Raw genomic sequence first — 18,145 nt, 5'->3', positions numbered from 1 at the left:
CCCATGGGCACCCAGCACCCACCCCAGCACCCACCCTGGGCACCCCAGCACCCACCCCAGCACCCACCCCTGGGCACCCACCCCTGGGCACCCCAGCACCCACCCATGGGCACCCACCCCTGGGCACCCACCCTGGGCACCCCAGCACCCACCCCAGCACCCACCCTGGGCACCCCAGCACCCACCCTGGGCACCCGCCCCTGGGTGCCCCAGCACCCACCCCTGGGCACCCACCCCAGCACCCACCCCTGGGCACCCACCCTTGGGCACCCCAGCACCCACCCAGCCACCCACCCCTGGGCACCCGCCCCTGGGTGCCCCAGCACCCACCCCTGGGCACCCACCCTGGGCACCCACCCCTGGGTGCCCCAGCACCCACCCCAGCACCCACCCCTGGCACCCCCCTCGGCACCCCAGCACCCACCCCAGCACCCACCCTGGGCACCCCAGCACCCACCCCAGCACCCACCCCAGCACCCACCCCTGGGCACCCCCAGCACCCACCCCAGCACCCACCCTGGGCACCACCCCTGGGCACCCACCCTGGGCACCCCAGCACCCTCCCTGGGCACCCGCCCCTGGGTGCCCCAGCACCCACCCATGGGCACCCACCCCAGCACCCACCCCAGCACCCACCCCTGGGCACCCGCCCCTGGGTGCCCCAGCACCCACCCCTGGGCACCCACCCTGGGCACCCACCCCTGGGTGCCCCAGCACCCACCCCAGCACCCACCCTGGCACCCACCCCAGCACCCTGGCCATGGGTACCCGCCTCTGGGCACCCCAGCACCCACCCCAGCACCCACCCCAGCACCCACCCTGGGCACCCACCCCTGGGCACCCCAGCACCCACCCCAACACCCACCCTGGGCACCCACCCCAGCACCCTGGCCATGGGTACCCGCCTCTGGGCACCCACCCCAGCACCCATGGGCCTGGTACCCGCCTCTGGGCACCCACCCCAGCACCCACCCCAGCACCCACCCCTGGGCACCCACCCCCGCGGCACCCCAGCACCCACCCCAGCACCCCACCCTGGGCACCCGCCCCTGGGTGCCCCAGCACCCACCCCTGGGCACCCACCCCTGGGCACCCACCCCTGGGCACCCCAGCACCCACCCCAGCACCCACCCTGGGCACCCACCCCAGCACCCTGGGCCATGGGTACCCGCCTCTGGGCACCCCAGCACCCACCCCAGCACCCACCCCTGGGCACCCGCCCCTGGGCACCCCAGCACCCACCCCAGCACCCACCCTGGGCACCCACCCCTGGGCTCCTGGTCTCGGGGCGGGGGGGGAAGGTGGCCCTTGGTGGGTGCAGAGCTCTGGGGGTGCCCTGAGGGGGAGTTGGGGGGGGGGCCCACGGCAGGGTGGGGCAGGGGTGGGGACCTCACCACATCTGACCCCCCCCCCCCCCCCCCCCCCCCCACCCATGGGTGCCCCCCCAGGTTTCTCGGGCCCCACCTGCCAGACGGACATGGACGAGTGCGCCAGCACCCCCTGCCGCAACGGCGCCAAGTGCCTCGACCGCCCCAACGGCTACGAGTGCCGCTGCGCCGAGGGTGAGCCCCTCCCCGGGACCCCCAGCACCATGGGTGGGCACGGAACCCGGCACTGACCGCCCGGCACCCGTGGGTGGGCACGGAACCCCGACATTGCCCATCTTGCACCCAGGGGTCCCTGACCTCCTCGTGTTGCCCGTCCTGCACCCATGGGTGTCCCCAGCCCCCGGCATCACCCCACCCTGCACTCATGGGGTGCCCCATACCTCCTGGCATCGCCCGCCCTGCACCCACGGGTGTTCCCAGCTCCCCCCTCCCCCAGCATCGCCCACCCTGCACCCATGGGTGTACCTGATCCCCTGGCATTGTCCATCTTGCACCCATGGGTGCCCCTGACCTCCTGGCATTGCCCGCCCTGCACCCATGGGTGTCCCCAGTCCCCGGCATCACCTGCCCTGCACCCATGAGTGTCCCCCGCCCCCCTCAGCATCGCCCACCCTGCGCCCATGGGTGCCCCGACCTCCTGGCATCACCTGCCCTGCACCCATGGGTGTCCCCAGCCCCCGGCATCACCCACCCTGCACTCATGGGTGTCCCTGACCTCCTGGCATCACCCGCCCTGCACCCATGGGTGTCCCTGCCCCCCTCCAGCATTGTCCACCCTGCACCCATGGGTGTCCCCAGCCCCCCAGCATTGCCCGCCCTGCACCCATGGGTGTCCCTGACCTCCTGGCATTGCCCGCCCTGCACCCATGGGTGTCCCCAGTCCTGGAATCACCCACCCTGCACCCATGGGTGCCCCCGACCTCCTGGCATTGCCTGCCCTGCACCCATGGGTGCCCCTGACCCCCTGGCATTGCCTGCCCTGCACCCATGGGTGTCCCCAGCTCCCGCCTCCCCAGCATCACCCACCCTGCACCCATGAGTGTACCTGATCCCCTGGCATTGCCCATCTTGCACCCATGGGTGCCCCTGACCCCCTGGTATCGCCCACCCTGCACCCATGGGTGCCCCTGACCTCCTGGCATCGCCCACCCTGCACCCATGGGTGCCCCATACCTCCTGGCATCACCTGCCCTGCACCCATGGGTGTCCCCTGCCCCCCTCCAGCATCATCCACCCTGCACCCATGGGTGCCCCTGACCTCCTAGCATCGCCCACCCTGCACCCACGGGTGCCCCTGACCCCCTGGCATTGCCTGCCCTGCGCCCACGGGTGTCCCCAGCCCCCAACATCGCCTGCCCTGCACCCATGGGTGCCCCTGACCTCCTGGCATCGCCTGCCCTGCACCCACGGGTGCCCCCGACCTCCTGGCATCGCCCACCCTGCACCCATGGGTGTCCCCAGCCCTGTGGCATCGCCCGCCCTGCGCCCATGGGTGTCCCCAGCCCCCAACATCGCCTGCCCTGCACCCATGGGTGCCCCTGACCTCCTGGCATCACTGCCCTGCACCCATGGGTGCCCCATACCTCCTGGCATCACCCACTCTGCACCCATGGGGTGCCCCATACCTCCTGGCATCACCTGCCCTGCACCCATGGGTGCCCCTGACCCCCTGGCATCACCCGCCCTGTGCCCACGGGTGTCCCCAGCCCTGTGGCATCACCCGCCCTGCACCCATGGGTGTCCCCAGCCCTGTGGCATCGCCCGCCCTGTGCCCATGGGTGTCCCCAGCCCCCAACATCGCCTGCCCTGCACCCATGGGTGCCCCTGACCTCCTGGCATTGCCCGCCCTGCACCCATGGGTGTCCCCTGCCCCCCTCCAGCATCGTCCACCCTGCACCCATGGGTGCCCCTGACCCCCTGGTATCGCCCGCCCTGCACCCATGGGTGCCCCTGACCTCCTGGCATCACCACTCTGCACCCATGGGTGCCCCTGACCTCCTGGCATCGCCCACCCTGCACCCATGGGTGCCCCTGACCTCCTGGCATCGCCCACCCTGCACCCATGGGTGCCCCATACCTCCTGGCATCACCTGCCCTGCACCCACGGGTGCCCCCGACCTCCTAGCATCACCCCGCCCTGCACCCATGGGTGCCCCCGACCTCCTGGCATCACCCGCCCTGCGCCCACGGGTGTCCCCAGCCCTGTGGCATCACCCGCCCTGCCCCCATGGGTGTACCTGACCTCCTGGCATTGCCCACCCTGCGCCCATGGGCGCTCCCGACCTCCTGGCATCACCCGCCCTGCGCCCACGGGTGTCCCCAGCCCTGTGGCATCACCCGCCCTGCACCCATGGGTGTACCTGATCCCCTGGCATCTCCCGCCCTGCGCCCACGGGTGCTCCCCACCCACCCACTCCCCCCCCCAACCCCTCAAGGCTTCGAGGGTCCCCTCTGCGAGCGCGACGTGGACGACTGCCGGCCGGACCCCTGCCACCACGGCACCTGCCGGGACGGCGTCGCCACCTTCTCCTGCGCCTGCGCCCCCGGCTTCGCCGGGCACCGCTGCCAGCTCCAGCTGGACGAGTGCCAGAGCAGCCCCTGCCGCAACGGCGGCAAGTGCATCGACCGCATCGCCGCCTACCAGTGCAACTGCCCCGCCGGCACCGCCGGTAAAGGGGGCGGGGCGGGGCATGGGCGGGGCAGGGCGGGGCAGGGCCGGGGGGTGGGGGGGGGGGGGTGTGGGGGGGGTGTGTGTGGAGGGTCTTATCTGGGCACGGGGGATGGGCGATGGACGTGGCGCTGGGTCTTAGCTGGCCATGGGGCGGGCGCTGGGCGTGGCCTTGGGTCTTAGCTGGCCATGGGGTGGGTGCTGGGTGTGGCCTTGGGTCCCGTCTGGGCATGGGGTGGGTGCTGGGTGTGGCCTTGGGTCTTACCTCGGCACGGGGTGGGTGCTGGGCGTGGCGCTGGGTCCCACCTGGGCACGGGGGTGGTCGATGGACGTGGTGCTGGGTCTTAGCTGGCCATGGGGTGGGCGCTGGGCGTGGCCTTGGGTCCCATCCGGGCATCGGGGTGGGCGCTGGGCGTGGCCTTGGGTCTTATCTGGCCATGGGGTGGTGCTGGGTGTGGCCTTGGGTCCCGTCTGGGCATGGGGTGGGTGCTGGGCGTGGCCTCGGGTCCCATCCAGGCATCGGGGTGGGCGCTGGGCGTGGCCTTGGGTCTTATCTGGCCATGGGGTGGGTGCTGGGTGTGGCCTTGGGTCCCGTCTGGGCATGGGGTGGGTGCTGGGTGTGGCCTTGGGTCTTATCTGGGCCATGGGGTGGGCGCTGGGCGTGGCCTCGGGTCCCATCCGGGCATTGGGGTGGGTGTTGGGCGTGGCCTTGGGTCTTAGCTGGGCCATGGGGTGGGTGCTGGGCGTGGCCTTGGGTCCCATCCGGGCATGGGGTGGGTGCTGGGCGCGGCCTTGTGTCTTAGCTGGGCATTGGGTGGGTGCTGGGTGTGGCCTTGGGTCTTATCTGGGCCATGGGGTGGGTGCTGGGCGTGGCCTTGGGTCCCATCCGGCATGGGGTGGGTGCTGGGTGTGGCCTTGGGTCTTATCTGGGAATGAGGTGGGCGCTGGGCGTGGCCTTGGGTCCCATCCGGGCATGGGGTGGGTGCTGGGCGTGGCCTTGGGTCCCATCTGGGCATGGGGTGGGTGCTGGGCGTGGCCTTGGATCACATCTGGGCATGGGGTGGGTGCTGGGTGCGGCCTTGGGTCCCATCTGAGCCATTGGATGGGCGCTGGGTGTGGCCTTGGGTCTTATCTGGGAATGAAGTGGGTGCTGGGCGTGGTACTGGGTCCCATCCGGGCATGGGGTGGGCGCTGGGCGTGGCCTTGGGTCCCATCTGGGCATGGGGTGGGTGCTGGGCGTGGCCTTGGGTCCCATCCGGGCATGGGGTGGGCGCTGGGCGTGGCCTTGGGTCCCATCTGGGCATGGGGTGGGTGCTGGGTGTGGCCTTGGGTCTTAACTGGGAATGAAGTGGGTGCTGGGCGTGGTACTGGGTCCCATCTGGGCATGGGGTGGGTGCTGGGCGTGGCCTTGGGTCTTAGCTGGGAATGAGGTGGGTGCTGGGCGTGGCCTTGGGTCCCATCTGGGCATGGGGTGGGTGCTGGGCGTGGCCTTGGGTCTTAGCTGGGAATGAGGTGGGTGCTGGGCGTGGCCTTGGGTCCCATCCGGGCATTGGGGTGGGTGTTGGGTGTGGCCTTGGGTCTTAGCTGGGCCATTGGTGGGTGCTGGGCGTGGCGTTGGGCCTTACCTCAGCATTGGGTGGGTGCTGGGTGTGGCCTTGGGTCTTACCTCGGCACAGGGTGGGTGCTGGGCGTGGCGCTGGGTCCCATCTGGGCCATTGGGTGGGTGCTGGGTGTGGCCTTGAGTCCCATCTGGGCATGGGGTGGGTGCTGGGTGTGGCCTTGGGTCCCATCCGGGCATGGGGTGGGGCTGGGTGTGGCCTTGGGTCCCATCCGGGCATGGGTGGGTGCTGGGCGTGGCCTTGGTGCTGAGGCCCCGCCACCCTTGGGTGCCAGGCGTCAACTGCGAGGTGAACCCCGACGACTGCGCCAGCGACCCCTGCGTCCACGGCGCCTGCCAGGACGGCCTCGGCCGCTACCACTGCCTCTGCCAGCCCGGCTTCACCGGTGGGTGCCCCCATGGGTGCTGGGGGGGGGGCTCGGTGCCCACTGGGTGCCCCCACGGGCGCTGGGGGGGTCACAGTGCCCACTGGGTGCCCCTACGGGCGCTGGGGGGGGTCATGGTGCCCACTGGGTGCCCCCATGGGTGCTGGGGGGCTCGGTGCCCACTGGGTGCTCCCATGGGTGCTGGGGGGGGCTCGGTGCCCACTGGGTGCCCCCACGGGGTGCTGAGGGGGGTTTGGTGCCACTGGGTGCCCCCATAGGTGCTGGGGGGGCTCGGTGCCCACTGGGTGCCCATGGGCGCTGGGGGGGGCTCGGTGCCCACTGGGTGCCCCCACGGGTGCTGGGGGGGTGGGCTCAGTGCCCACTGGGTGCCCCACAGGTGCTGGGGGGGTCATGGTGCCCACTGGGTGCTGGGGGGCTTGGTGCCCACTGGGTGCCCCCACGGGTGCTGGGGGGGGGTGGGCTCAGTGCCCACTGGGTGCCCCCACGGGCGCTGGGGGGGTCACAGTGCCCACTGGGTGCCCCCACGGGTGCTGGGGGGCGCTCGGTGCCCTCTGGGTGCCCCCATGGGTGCTGGGGGGTCATGGTGCCCACTGGGTGCTGGGGGGCTCGGTGCCCACTGGGTGCTCCCATGGGTGCTGGGGGGGGCTCGGTGCCCACTGGGTGCCCCCACGGGTGCTGGGGGGGGTGGGCTCGGTGCCCACTGGGTGCTCCCATGGGTGCTGGGGGGGGCTCGGTGCCCACTGGGTGCCCATGGGCGCTGGGGGGGCTCGGTGCCCACTGGGTGCCCCACGGGTGCTGGGGGGGGTGGGCTCAGTGCCCACTGGGTGCCCCCACGGGTACTGAGGGGGGTTTGGTGCCCACTGGGTGCCCCCACAGGTGCTGGGGGGGTCATGGTGCCCACTGGGTGCCCCCACGGGTACTGGGGGGGGTGGGCTCAGTGCCCACTGGGTGCCCCCACGGGTGCTGGGGGGCCACGGTGCCCACTGGGTGCCCCATAGGTGCTGGGGGGGGCTCAGTGCCCACTGGGTGCCCATGGGCGCTGGGGGGCTCGGTGCCCACTGGGTGCCCCCACGGGCGCTGGGGGGGTCATGGTGCCCACTGGGTGCTGGGGGGCTCGGTGCCCACTGGGTGCCCATGGGTGCTGGGGGGCTCAGTGCTCCCATGGGTGCTGGGGGGGTCACGGTGCCCACTGGGTGCCCCCACGGGTGCTGGGGAGTCACGGTGCCCACTGGGTGCTCCCACAGGCGCTGGGGGGGTCATGGTGCCCACTGGGTGCTGGGGGGCTCGGTGCCCACTGGGTGCCCCCATGGGTGCTGGGGGGGGGGCTCAGTGCCCACTGGGTGCTGGGGGGTCACGGTGCCCACTGGTGCCCCCATGGGTGCTGGGGGGGGGGGCTCGGTGCCCACTGGGTGCCCCATGGGGTGCTGGGGGGTCACGGTGCCCACTGGGTGCCCCCACGGGTGCTGGTGGGGTCATGGTGCCCACTGGGTGCTGGGGGCTCGGTGCCCACTGGGTGCTCCACAGGTGCTGGGGGGGGTCTCGGTGCCCACTGGGTGCCCCCACGGGCGCTGGGGGGGTCATGGTGCCCACTGGGTGCTGGGGGGCTTGGTGCCCACTGGGTGCCCCCACGGTGCTGAGGGGGGTTTGGTGCCCACTGGGTGCCCCCACGGGTGCTGGGGGGGTTTGGTGCCCACTGGGTGCTCCCACGGGCGCTGGGGGGGCTCGGTGCTCCCACGGGTGCTGGGGGGGGGTCACGGTGTCCACTGGGTGCTCCCACGGGTGCTGGGGGGCTCGGTGCCCACTGGGTGCTCCCATGGGTGCTGGGGGGGGGCTCGGTGCCCACTGGCTGCTCCCACGGGTGCTGGGGGGGTCACGGTGCCCACTGGGTGCTCCCATGCATGCTGGGAGGGGGGCTCGGTGCCCACTGGGTGCTGGGGGGCACGGTGCCCACTGGTGCCCCACCAGTGCTGGGGGGGCTCAGTGCCCACTGGTGCTCCCATGGGTGCTGGGGGGGCCACGGTGCCCACTGGGTGCTCCCATGGGTGCTGGGGGGGGCATGGGTGCTCAGTCGGCTGGGGACAGTGCCAGGGTGCCCCTGGCTGTCACCCACGGGGCGGGACCTATAGCGATGTCTGTGGTGGCTGCACCCAGAGGTGCCCTGTTTGGGTGCCCTGTTTGGGTGCCCAGCGCCCAGGAGAGGAGCCCACAAGGTGCCGGCAGCCCATGCACCCAGTGGGTGCCTATTTTGGGTGCCCCTGTTGGGTGCCTGTGTGGGGGTGTCCGTATTGTGTGCCCATGTTGGGTTCCCATGTTGGTCACCCATGCTGGTGCCCCATTGATTGTCCATGCTGGGTGCTCCTGTTGGGTGCCCGTGTTGGGTGCCCATGTTGGGTGCCCGCGTTGGGTGCTCTTGTTGGGTGCCCCGTTGATTGCCCGTGTTGGGTGCCCCATTGATTGCCCATGTTGGGTGCCCGTGTTGGGTGCCCCATTGATTGCCCATGTTGGGTGCCCCTGTTGGGTGCCCCATTGATTGCCCATGCTGGGTGCCTGTGTTGGGTGCCCCATTGATTGTCCATGTTGGGTGCCCATGCTGGGTGCCCATGCTGGGTGCTCCTGTTGGGTGCCCATGTTGATCACCCATGTTGGGTGCCCGTGTTGGGTGCCCGTGTTGGGTGCCCGTGTTGGGTGCCCCTATTGGGTGCCCCATTGACTGTCCATGTTGGGTGCCTGTGTTGGGTGCCCCATTGATTGCCCTGTTGGGTGCCCCTGTTGGGTGCCCCATTGATTGTCCATGTTGGGTGCCCATGTTGATCACCCATGTTGGGTGCCCGTGTTGGGTGCCTGTGTTGGGTGCCCCATTGATTGTCCAAGTTGGGTGCCCGTGTTGGGTGCCCTGTTGGGTGCCCCATTGATTGCCCATGTTGGGTGCCCATGCTGGGTGCCCCTGTTGGGTGCCCCGTTGATTGCCCATGCTGGGTGCCCCTGTTGGGTGCCCCATTGATTGCCCCTGTTGGGTGCCCGTGTTGGGTGCCCCGTGTTGGGGTGCCCCTATGGGTGCCCCATTGACTGTCCATGTTGGGTGCCTGTGTTGGGTGCCCCATTGATTGCCCCTGTTGGGTGCCCCTGTTGGGTGCCACATTGATTGCCCATGTTGGGTGCCCATGTTGATCACCCATGTTGGGTGCCCATGTTGGGTGCCTGTGTTGGGTGCCCCATTGATTGTCCATGTTGGGTGCCCGTGTTGGGTGCCCCTGTTGGGTGCCCCATTGATTGTCCATGCTGGGTGCCCGTGTTGGGTGCCCATGTTGGGGTGCCCATGTTGATCACCCATGTTGGGTGCCCGTGTTGGGTGCTCTTGTTGGGTGCCCCATTTGATTGCCCGTGCTGGGTGCCCCTGTCGGGTGCCCCGTTGATTGCCCGTGTTGGGAACCCCCCCCCCCCCTACTTGGGTGCCCACCAGGGTGCCCCCCCCCCACCAACCCCCCCCGTGTCCCGGCCCCGCCCAGGTCCCCGCTGCGACGTGGAGATCAACGAATGCGCCTCCAACCCCTGCCGCGCCGGCGGCACCTGCGTGGACGGCGCCCCAACGGCTTCACTGCCTCTGCCCGCCGGGCACCCGCGACGCCCGCTGCCGCCCCGGCACCCTGCCCTGCCGCAGCAGCCCCTGCGCCCACGCACCTGCCGTGACCACGGCGACGGGTGAGCACCCACGGGGTGCTGGGGCGGGGGGGGGGGGGGGGGGGGGTTGGCTGGGAAGGGCCTGGGGGGGGTGGCCGGGGGGGTGGGTGTCTTGGGGAGGCGGGGGGGGGGGGGGGCAAGGGTGTCTATGGGTGCCCGTGGGGGTGTCCGGGTTGTCTGAGGGTGCCTGGGGGGGCCCAAGGGTGTCTACGGGTGCCCATGGGGGTGTCCCTGGTGCCCGTGGGGGTGTCCAAGGTTGTCTGTGGGTGCTGGGGGGGGCCCAAGGGTGTCTACGGGTGCCCATGGGGGTGTCCCTGGTGCCCGTGGGGGTGCCCGAGGTTGTCTGTGGGTGCCTGGGGGGCCCATGGTGTCCCTGGGTGCCCGTGGGGGTGCCCGAGGTTGTCTGTGGGTGCCTGGGGGGGGCCCAAGGGTGTCTATGGGTGCCCGTGGGGGTGCCCAAGGTTGTCTGTGGGTGCCTGGGGGGGGGCCCAAGGGTGTCTATGGGTGCCCATGGGGGTGTCCCTGGGTGCCCGTGGGGGGTGCCCGAGGTTGTCTGTGGGTGCCTGGGGGGGGCCAAGGGTGTCCATGGGTGCCCGTGGGGGTGTCCCTGGGTGCCCGTGGGGGTGCCCGAGGTTGTCTATGGGTGCCTGGGGGGGGCCCAAGGGTGTCTATGGGTGCTCATGGGGGTGTCCGAGGTTGTCTGTGGGTGCCTGGGGGGGGCCAAGGGTGTCCATGGGTGCCCGTGGGGGTGTCCCTGGGTGCCCGTGGGGGTGCCCGAGGTTGTCTGGGGGGGGCCCAAGGGTGTCTATGGGTGCTCATGGGGGTGTCCGAGGTTGTCTGTGGGTGCCTGGGGGGGGCCAAGGGTGTCCATGGGTGCCCGTGGGGGTGTCCCTGGGTGCCCATGGGAGTGCCCGAGGTTGTCCGTGGGTGCCTGGGGGGGGGGGGGGGCAAGGGTGTCTATGGGTGCCCGTGGGGGTGCCCGAGGTTGTCTGTGGGTGCCTGGGGGGGGCCAAGGGTGTCTATGGGTGCTCATGGGGGTGCCCGAGGTTGTCTGTGGGTGCCTGGGGGGGGCCCAAGGGTGTCTATGGGTGCTCATGGGGGTGTCCGAGGTTGTCTGTGGGTGCCTGGGGGGGGGGGCCAAGGGTGTCTATGGGTGCCCGTGGGGGTGTCCCTGGGTGCCCGTGGGGGTGCCCGAGGTTGTCTGTGGGTGCCTGGGGGGGGCCCAAGGGTGTCCCTGGGTGCCCGTGGGGGTGCCCGAGGTTGTCTGGGTGCCTGGGGGGGGCCCAAGGGTGTCCCTGGGTGCCTGTGGGGGTGTCCCTGGGTGCCCGTGGGGGTGCCTGAGGTTGTCCACGGTTGCCTGGGGGCGGGGCCCAAGGGTGCCTGGGGGGTACCTGAGGGTGCCCATGGGTGCCAGGGGGGTGTGGGGGGGCGGAGCTCGGGGATGCTCATGGGGATGCCTGTGGGTGCCTGGGGGGAGGGGGGGGGGCGCGGCGCTGGCTGGGGGCACCCTTGGGTGCCCAGCACCCACGCGTGCCCCCTCCAACAGGTTCACCTGCGAGTGCCAGGCGGGCTGGGGGGGCCCCACGTGCGCCCGCAGGGAGGACCCCTGTGCCACCCGCCCCTGCCGCCACGGGGGCACCTGCACCCCCTCGGGTGGGGGGTACCGCTGCGCCTGCCGCCCGGGATACCAGGGTACCCCCCCACCCCCACCCTGGGGACCCCCGCCCACCCTGGGGACACCCCCACCACCCTGGGGACACCCTGGGGACCCTCTGCCCAGCCAGGGGACACTGCCTGACATCATCCCCTGCCCACCCTGGTGTCACCCTGGGGACCCCCCACCCACCCTGGGGACACCCTGGGGAGCCTCTGCCCACCCTGGGGACACTGCCCGGCATCGTCCCCTGCCCACCCTGGTGTCACCCTGGGGACCCTCCGCCCACCCTGGGGACACCCCCACCACCCTGGGGACCCCCCCCGCCCACCCTGGGGACAGCCTGGGGACCCCCCGCCCACCCTGGGGACACCCCCACCACCATGGGGACCCCCCTCCCCCACCCTGGGGAGCCTCTGCCCACCCTGGGGACACTGCCCGACATCATCCCCTGCCCACCCTGGTGTCACCCTGGGGACCCCCCGCCCACCCTGGGGACACCCCCACCACCCTGGGGACCCCCCCTGCCCACCCTGGGGACACCCTGGGGACCCTCTGCCCGGCATCGTCCCCTGCCCACCCTGGTGTCACCCTGGGGACCCTCCGCCCACCCTGGGGACACCCCCACCACCCTGGGGACCCCCCCCGCCCACCCTGGGGACACCCTGGGGACCCTCTGCCCACCCTGGGGACACTGCCCGGCATCGTCCCCTGCCCACCCTGGTGTCACCCTGGGGACCCCCCACCCACCCTGGGGACCCCCCGCCCACCCTGGGGACAGCCTGGGGACCCCCCGCCCACCCTGGTGTCACCCTGGGGACCCTCTGCCCACCCTGGGGACACTGCCCGGCATCGTCCCCTGCCCACCCTGGGGACCCTCTGCCACCCCGGGGCCCCCCTGCCCACCCTGGGGACACTCCGCCCGGCATTGTCCCCTGGCCACCCCAGGGACCCAGCCAGACCCTCCACTGTGCCCATGTCCCCGCCGTCCCCACGTCCCCACCGTGCCCATGCCACCGTCCCCACGTCCCCTGCTGTCCCCATGTCCCCTGCTGTCCCCACGTCCCCTGCTGTCCCTGCATCCCCACCGTGCCCGTGTCACCCGCTGTCTTCATGTCCCCACCATCCCCACGTCCCCACCGTTCCCGTGTCCCCTTCTGTCCCTGTGTCCCCCCCACCCCCATGTCCCCCTATCCCCATGTCCCCTGCCGTCCCCGTGTCCCCCCATCCCCATGTCCCCCATCCCCATGTCCCCTGCCGTCCCCATGTCCCCTGCTGTCCCTGCATCCCCACCATCCCCATGTCCCCACTGTCCCCACGTCCCCACCGTGCCCATGCCACCGTCCCCATGTCCCCTGCTGTCCCCATGTCCCCCACTGTCCCTGCATCCCCACCATGTCCGTGTCCCCACTGTGGTCATGTCCCCCCCACCCCCATGTCCCCTGCCGTCCCCATGTCCCCACCGTGCCCATGTCACCCGCTGTCTTCATGTCCCCACTGTCCTCATGTCCCCACCGTGCCCGTGTCCCCTTCTGTCCCCGTGTCCCCCCCACCCTCATGTCCCCCCACCCCCATGTCCCCACTGTCCCCACGTCTCCACCGTGCCTGTGTCCCCTTCTGTCCCCGTGTCTCCCCCACCCCCATGTCCCCCCATCCCCATGTCCCCCCCGTCCCCATGTCCCCACCGTCCCCACGTCCCCACCGTGCCTGTGTCCCCTTCTGTCCCCATGTCCCCCCCACCCCTATGTCCCCGCTGTCCCCATGTCCCCTTCTGTCCCCGTGTCCCCTTCTGTCCCCATGTCCCCCCCGTCCCCGTGTCCCCACCGTGCCCAAGCCGCCGTCCCACGTCCCCGCTGTCCCCGTGCCCCCCGGGGTGACGCGTGTGTCCCCCCCCCGCAGGTGCCCAGTGCCAGGCGGAGGTGGACGAATGCGCCTCGGGGCCGTGCCACCACGGGGGCACCTGCCTGGACGGCGCCGGCACCTACCGCTGCCTCTGCGCCCCGCCCTTCACAGGTGGGCACCCATGGGTGCTGGGGGGGGCTCCGGGGGGGGCCCTCTGCGCCCCGTCCTTCGCAGGTGGGCACCCATGGGTGCTGGAGGGGGCTCTGGGGGTGGGGGGGGCCCTCTGCGCCCAGCCTTTCACAGGTGGGCACCCATGGGTGCTGGGGGGGGGGCTCTGAGGGTGGAGGTGGGGCCTCTGTGCCCCTCCCTTCACAGGTGGGCACCCATGGGTGCTGGGGGGGGCTCTGGGGGGGGGGTCTGGGGGGGGGCCTTCTGCACCCCGCCCTTCACAGGTGGGCACCCATGGGAGCTGGGGGGGGCTCGGGGGGGGGCCTCTACACCCCGCCCTTCACAGGTGGGCACCCATGGGTGCTGGGGGGGGCTCTGGGGGTGGGGGGGGCCCTCTGCGCCCAGCCTTTCACAGGTGGGCACCCATGGGTGCTGGGGGGTGGGCTCTGGGGGGAGGGGTGGGGCCTCTGCACCCCGTCCTTCACAGGTGGGCACCCATGGGTGCTGGGGGGGGCTCGGGGGGGGGCCCTCTGCGCCCCGTCCTTCACAGGTGGGCACCCATGGGTGCTGGGGGGGGCTCCGGGGGGGGGGGGTGGGGCCTCCGCCCCATCCTTCACAGGTGGGCACCCATGGGTGCTGGGGGGGGCTCCGGGGGTGGGGGGGCCTCTGCGCCCCGCCCTTCACAGGTGGGCACCCATGGGAGCTGGGGGGGGCTCGGGGGGGGGGCCCTCTGCGCCCCGCCCTTCACAGGTGGGCACCCATGGGTGCTGGGGGGGCTCCGGGGGGGGTGGGTGGGGCCTCTGCGCCCCGCCCTTCACAGGTGGGCACCCATGGGTGCTGGGGGGGCTCCGGGGGGGGGGGTGGGGCCTCTGCACCCCGTCCTTCACAGGTGGGCACCCATGGGTGCTGGGGGGGGCTCCAGGGGGGGGGTGGGGCCTCTGCGCCCCGTCCTTCACAGGTGGGCACCCATGGGTGCTGGGGGGGGCTCCGGGGGTGGGGGGGCCTCTGCGCCCCGCCCTTCACAGGTGGGCACCCATGGGTGCTGGGGGGGGCTCCGGGGGGGGGGGTGGGGCCTCTGCGCCCCGTCCTTCACAGGTGGGCACCCATGGGTGCTGGGGGGGGCTCGGGGGGGGGCCCTCTGCGCCCCGTCCTTCGCAGGTGGGCACCCATGGGTGCTGGGGGGGGCTCTGGGGGTGGGGGTGGGGCCTCTACACCCCGCCCTTCACAGGTGGGCACCCATGGGTGCTGGGGGGGGCTCCGGGGGGGGGGTGGGGCCTCTGCACCCCGTCCTTCACAGGTGGGCACCCATGGGTGCTGGGGGGGGCTCGGGGGGGGGCCCTCTGCGCCCCGTCCTTCGCAGGTGGGCACCCATGGGTGCTGGAGGGGGCTCTGGGGGTGGGGGGGGCCCTCTGCGCCCAGCCTTTCACAGGTGGGCACCCATGGGTGCTGGGGGGGGGCTCTGGGGGTGGAGGTGGGGCCTCTGTGCCCCTCCCTTCACAGGTGGGCACCCATGGGTGCTGGGGGGGGCTCTGGGGGGGGGGGTCTGGGGGGGGGCCTTCTGCACCCCGCCCTTCACAGGTGGGCACCCATGGGAGCTGGGGGGGGCTCGGGGGGGGGGCCTCTACACCCCGCCCTTCACAGGTGGGCACCCATGGGTGCTGGGGGGGGCTCCGGGGGTGGAGGTGGGGCCTCTGTGCCCCGCCCTTCACAGGTGGGCACCCATGGGTGCTGGGGGGGGCTCCGGGGGTGGAGGTGGGGCCTCTGTGCCCCGCCCTTCACAGGTGGGCACCCATGGGTGCTGGGGGGGCTCGGGGGGGGCGCCCCTCTAGACTCCGCCCTTCACAGGTGGGCACCCATGGGTGCTGGGGGGAGGGGTCCGGACTGGGGGGGCCCTCTACACCCCGCCCTTCACAGGTGGGCACCCATGGGTGCTGAGTGGCACCATACCTGGTGGCTTTGTCCCATGCCTTGATGGGTGCCACCCATGGGTGCCCAATGGTGGCCATGCCCTGATGGGTGCCACCATGCTGAGTGTCCCCGTGGTGGCCCTGCCCTGATGGGTGCCACCGTGCCATGTCCCCTGATGGGTGCCACCACGCCGGGTGCCCTGATGGGTGCCACCACATTGGGTCCTCGGTGGTGGCCATATCCTGCTGGGTGCCACCGTGCCATGTGCCCTGCCGGGTGCCACCACGCCGGGTGCCCAATGGTGGCCCTGCCCCGATGGGTGCCACCACGCTGGGTGCCCTGCCGGGTGCCACCCTGCCTGGCACCCTGTGGGTGGCGGTGCCTGACGGTGTCCCCGGGGCGCAGGGCGGGCGTGCGAGGTGACGCTGGCCCCCTGCTCCCCCAACCCCTGTGACAACGGCGGCGGCTGCGTCCCCACCCCCGACTACGGGGGCTTCACCTGCCGCTGCCCCCCGGCTGGCAAGGTACCCCCACCCTGGGGTGCCCCCCCGGCACCCCTGGGGCCCCTCTGACACCCCTGGGGCCCCCGGGCACCCTTGGGTCACCCCCCGGCACCCCTGGGTCCCTCTGGCATCCCTGGGTGCCCTCCAACGCCCCCAGGCTTCCTCTGACACCCATGGGTCCCCCAACCCCCCTGGGCACCCTGACCCCCCCCCCGAGCAGCCGACACCCCCCCCCCCCCCCCAGCACCCTGACGGTCCCCTGGGCACCCTGACCCCTCTGTCACCCTGAGACACCACCACCCCCCCCGTCACCCCAAACCCCCTGTGTACCCTGACACCCCGTCCCCAGCCACCATGACCCCCCCCTCCCCAGGCACCCTGTCCCCCATGGGCACCCTGACCCCCTCCTCGAGCACCCTGACCCCCCTGGGCACCCTGACCCCCATGGGCACCCTGACCCCTCCCCCCGGGCACCTTAACCACCCCAGGCATGCTGACCCAACCCCCCCCCCAGGCACCCTGACCCCCTCTGTCACCCTGGCCCCCCCCCCCCAGGCACCCTGACCCCCCCCCCCCCCCCGGGTACCCTGACCCCCTCTGTCACCCTGACCCCCCCCCCCAGGCCCCCTGACCCACTCCTCAAGCACCCTGACCCCCCCCCCTTGAGCACCCTGACCCCTCTGTCACCCTGACCCCCTCCTCAAGCACCCTGACCCCCCCCCCCGGGGCACCCTGACCCCCTCTGTCACCCTGACCCCCCCCCCAGGCACCCTGACCCCCTCCTCAAGCACCCTGACCCCCCCCCCTCGAGCACCCTGACCCCTCTGTCACCCTGACCCCCTCCTCAAGCACCCTGACCCCCCCCCCCGGGGCACCCTGACCCCCCCCCCGGCACCCTGACCCCCCTTCTCAAGCACCCTGACCCCCCTCCTCGAGCACCCTGACACCTCTGTCACCCTGACCCCTCTGTCACCCTGACCCCCCCCCGGGGCACCCTGACCCCTCTGTCACCCTGACCCCCTCTGTCACCCTGACCCCTCTGTCACCCTGACCCCCCCCGGGGCACCCTGACCCCCTCTGTCACCCTGACCCCCCCCCAGGCGAGCGCTGCCAGGAGGACGTGGACGAGTGCGGGCAGAGCCCCTGCCTGCACGGGGGGGTCTGCGCCAACCGCCCCGGCACCTTTGGGTGCCTCTGCCCCCGCGGCTACGGGGGGGCCACCTGCCAGCACGACCTCGATGACTGCCACCCCGGTGAGGGGACGCGGGGACACCGGGGGACGGTGGGGGGGGGGGGACACAGGGGTGCTGGGGGGCTCTGGGGACACCAGGGGACAGCGGGGGGGGACAGGGGTGCTGGGGGGCTCTGGGGACACCAGGGGACAGCAGGGGGGACACACACAGGGGCGCTGGGGGGCTCTGGGGACACCGGGGGACAGCAGGGGGGGGGGACACAGGGGTGCTGGGGGGCTCTGGGGACACCGGGGGATGGCGGGGCAGGGACAGGGGTGCTGGGGGGCTCTGGGGACACTGGGGGGACACTGGGCATCTCTGGGGACACTGGGACACAGGGGGGACAGGGACACTTGGGGACACTGGGGACGCCAGGGGACAGGGGGGGACACGGTGACATGGCAGGGGGACAGGGATGCTGGGGGCTCTGGGGACATGGGGGGGTGACAGGGATGCTGGGGGGTCTGGGTACACTGGGACACGGGGAGTACAGGGACATTGGGGACACGGGGGGCACCAGGGGACAGGGGGGGACATGGTGACATGGCAGGGGGACAGGGATGCTGGGGGGCTCTGGGGACAATGGGGGGCTCTGGGGACACTGGGACACAGGGGACACAGGGACACTTGGGGACACTGGGGACGCCAGGGGACGGGGGGGGACATGGTGACATGGTGGGGGACAGGGACACTGGGGGGCTCTGGGGACACTGAGGGATGCTGGGGGGGGACAGGGATGCTGGGGGCTCTGGGGACATGGGGGGGTGACAGGGATGCTGGGGGGTCTGGGTACACTGGGACACGGGGAGTACAGGGACATTGGGGACACGGGGGGCACCAGGGGACAGGGGGGGACATGGTGACATGGCAGGGGGACAGGGATGCTGGGGGGCTCTGGGGACAATGGGGGGCTCTGGGGACACTGGGACACGGGGGGTACAGGGACATTGGGGACACGGGGGGCACCAGGGGACAGGGGGGGACATGGTGACATGGTGGGGGACAGGGACACTGGGGGGCTCTGGGGACACTGAGGGATGCTGGGGGGGGACAGGGATGCTGGGGGCTCTGGGGACATGGGGGGGTGACAGGGATGCTGG

The 18,145-nt window shown here is 72.4% G+C and overlaps 1 protein-coding gene across 1 annotated transcript in view; it reads left to right on the top strand.

Annotated features, from left to right (window-relative positions):
* Positions 1 to 1,448: 1,448 nt before the first annotated feature.
* Positions 1,449 to 18,145, top strand: part of LOC143173912 (uncharacterized) — a gene marked incomplete at both ends in the record, with an annotated part of 28,059 nt that continues 11,362 nt past the window's right edge. Inside the window, 9 exon segments of the mRNA XM_076364029.1 lie at positions 1,449 to 1,562; positions 3,824 to 4,057; positions 5,950 to 6,060; positions 9,567 to 9,640; positions 9,642 to 9,759; positions 11,285 to 11,430; positions 13,292 to 13,405; positions 15,783 to 15,834; positions 16,914 to 17,066. Of these exon segments, the coding sequence (XP_076220144.1) occupies positions 1,449 to 1,562; positions 3,824 to 4,057; positions 5,950 to 6,060; positions 9,567 to 9,640; positions 9,642 to 9,759; positions 11,285 to 11,430; positions 13,292 to 13,405; positions 15,783 to 15,834; positions 16,914 to 17,066 (1,116 nt within the window).

This window comes from Aptenodytes patagonicus, unplaced genomic scaffold, assembly GCF_965638725.1.
Source record: "Aptenodytes patagonicus unplaced genomic scaffold, bAptPat1.pri.cur scaffold_452, whole genome shotgun sequence".
NCBI lineage: Eukaryota > Metazoa > Chordata > Aves > Sphenisciformes > Spheniscidae > Aptenodytes > Aptenodytes patagonicus.
The sequence above is the reverse complement of the archived record's forward strand: the minus strand, read 5'-3'. Positions and strand labels throughout refer to the sequence as shown.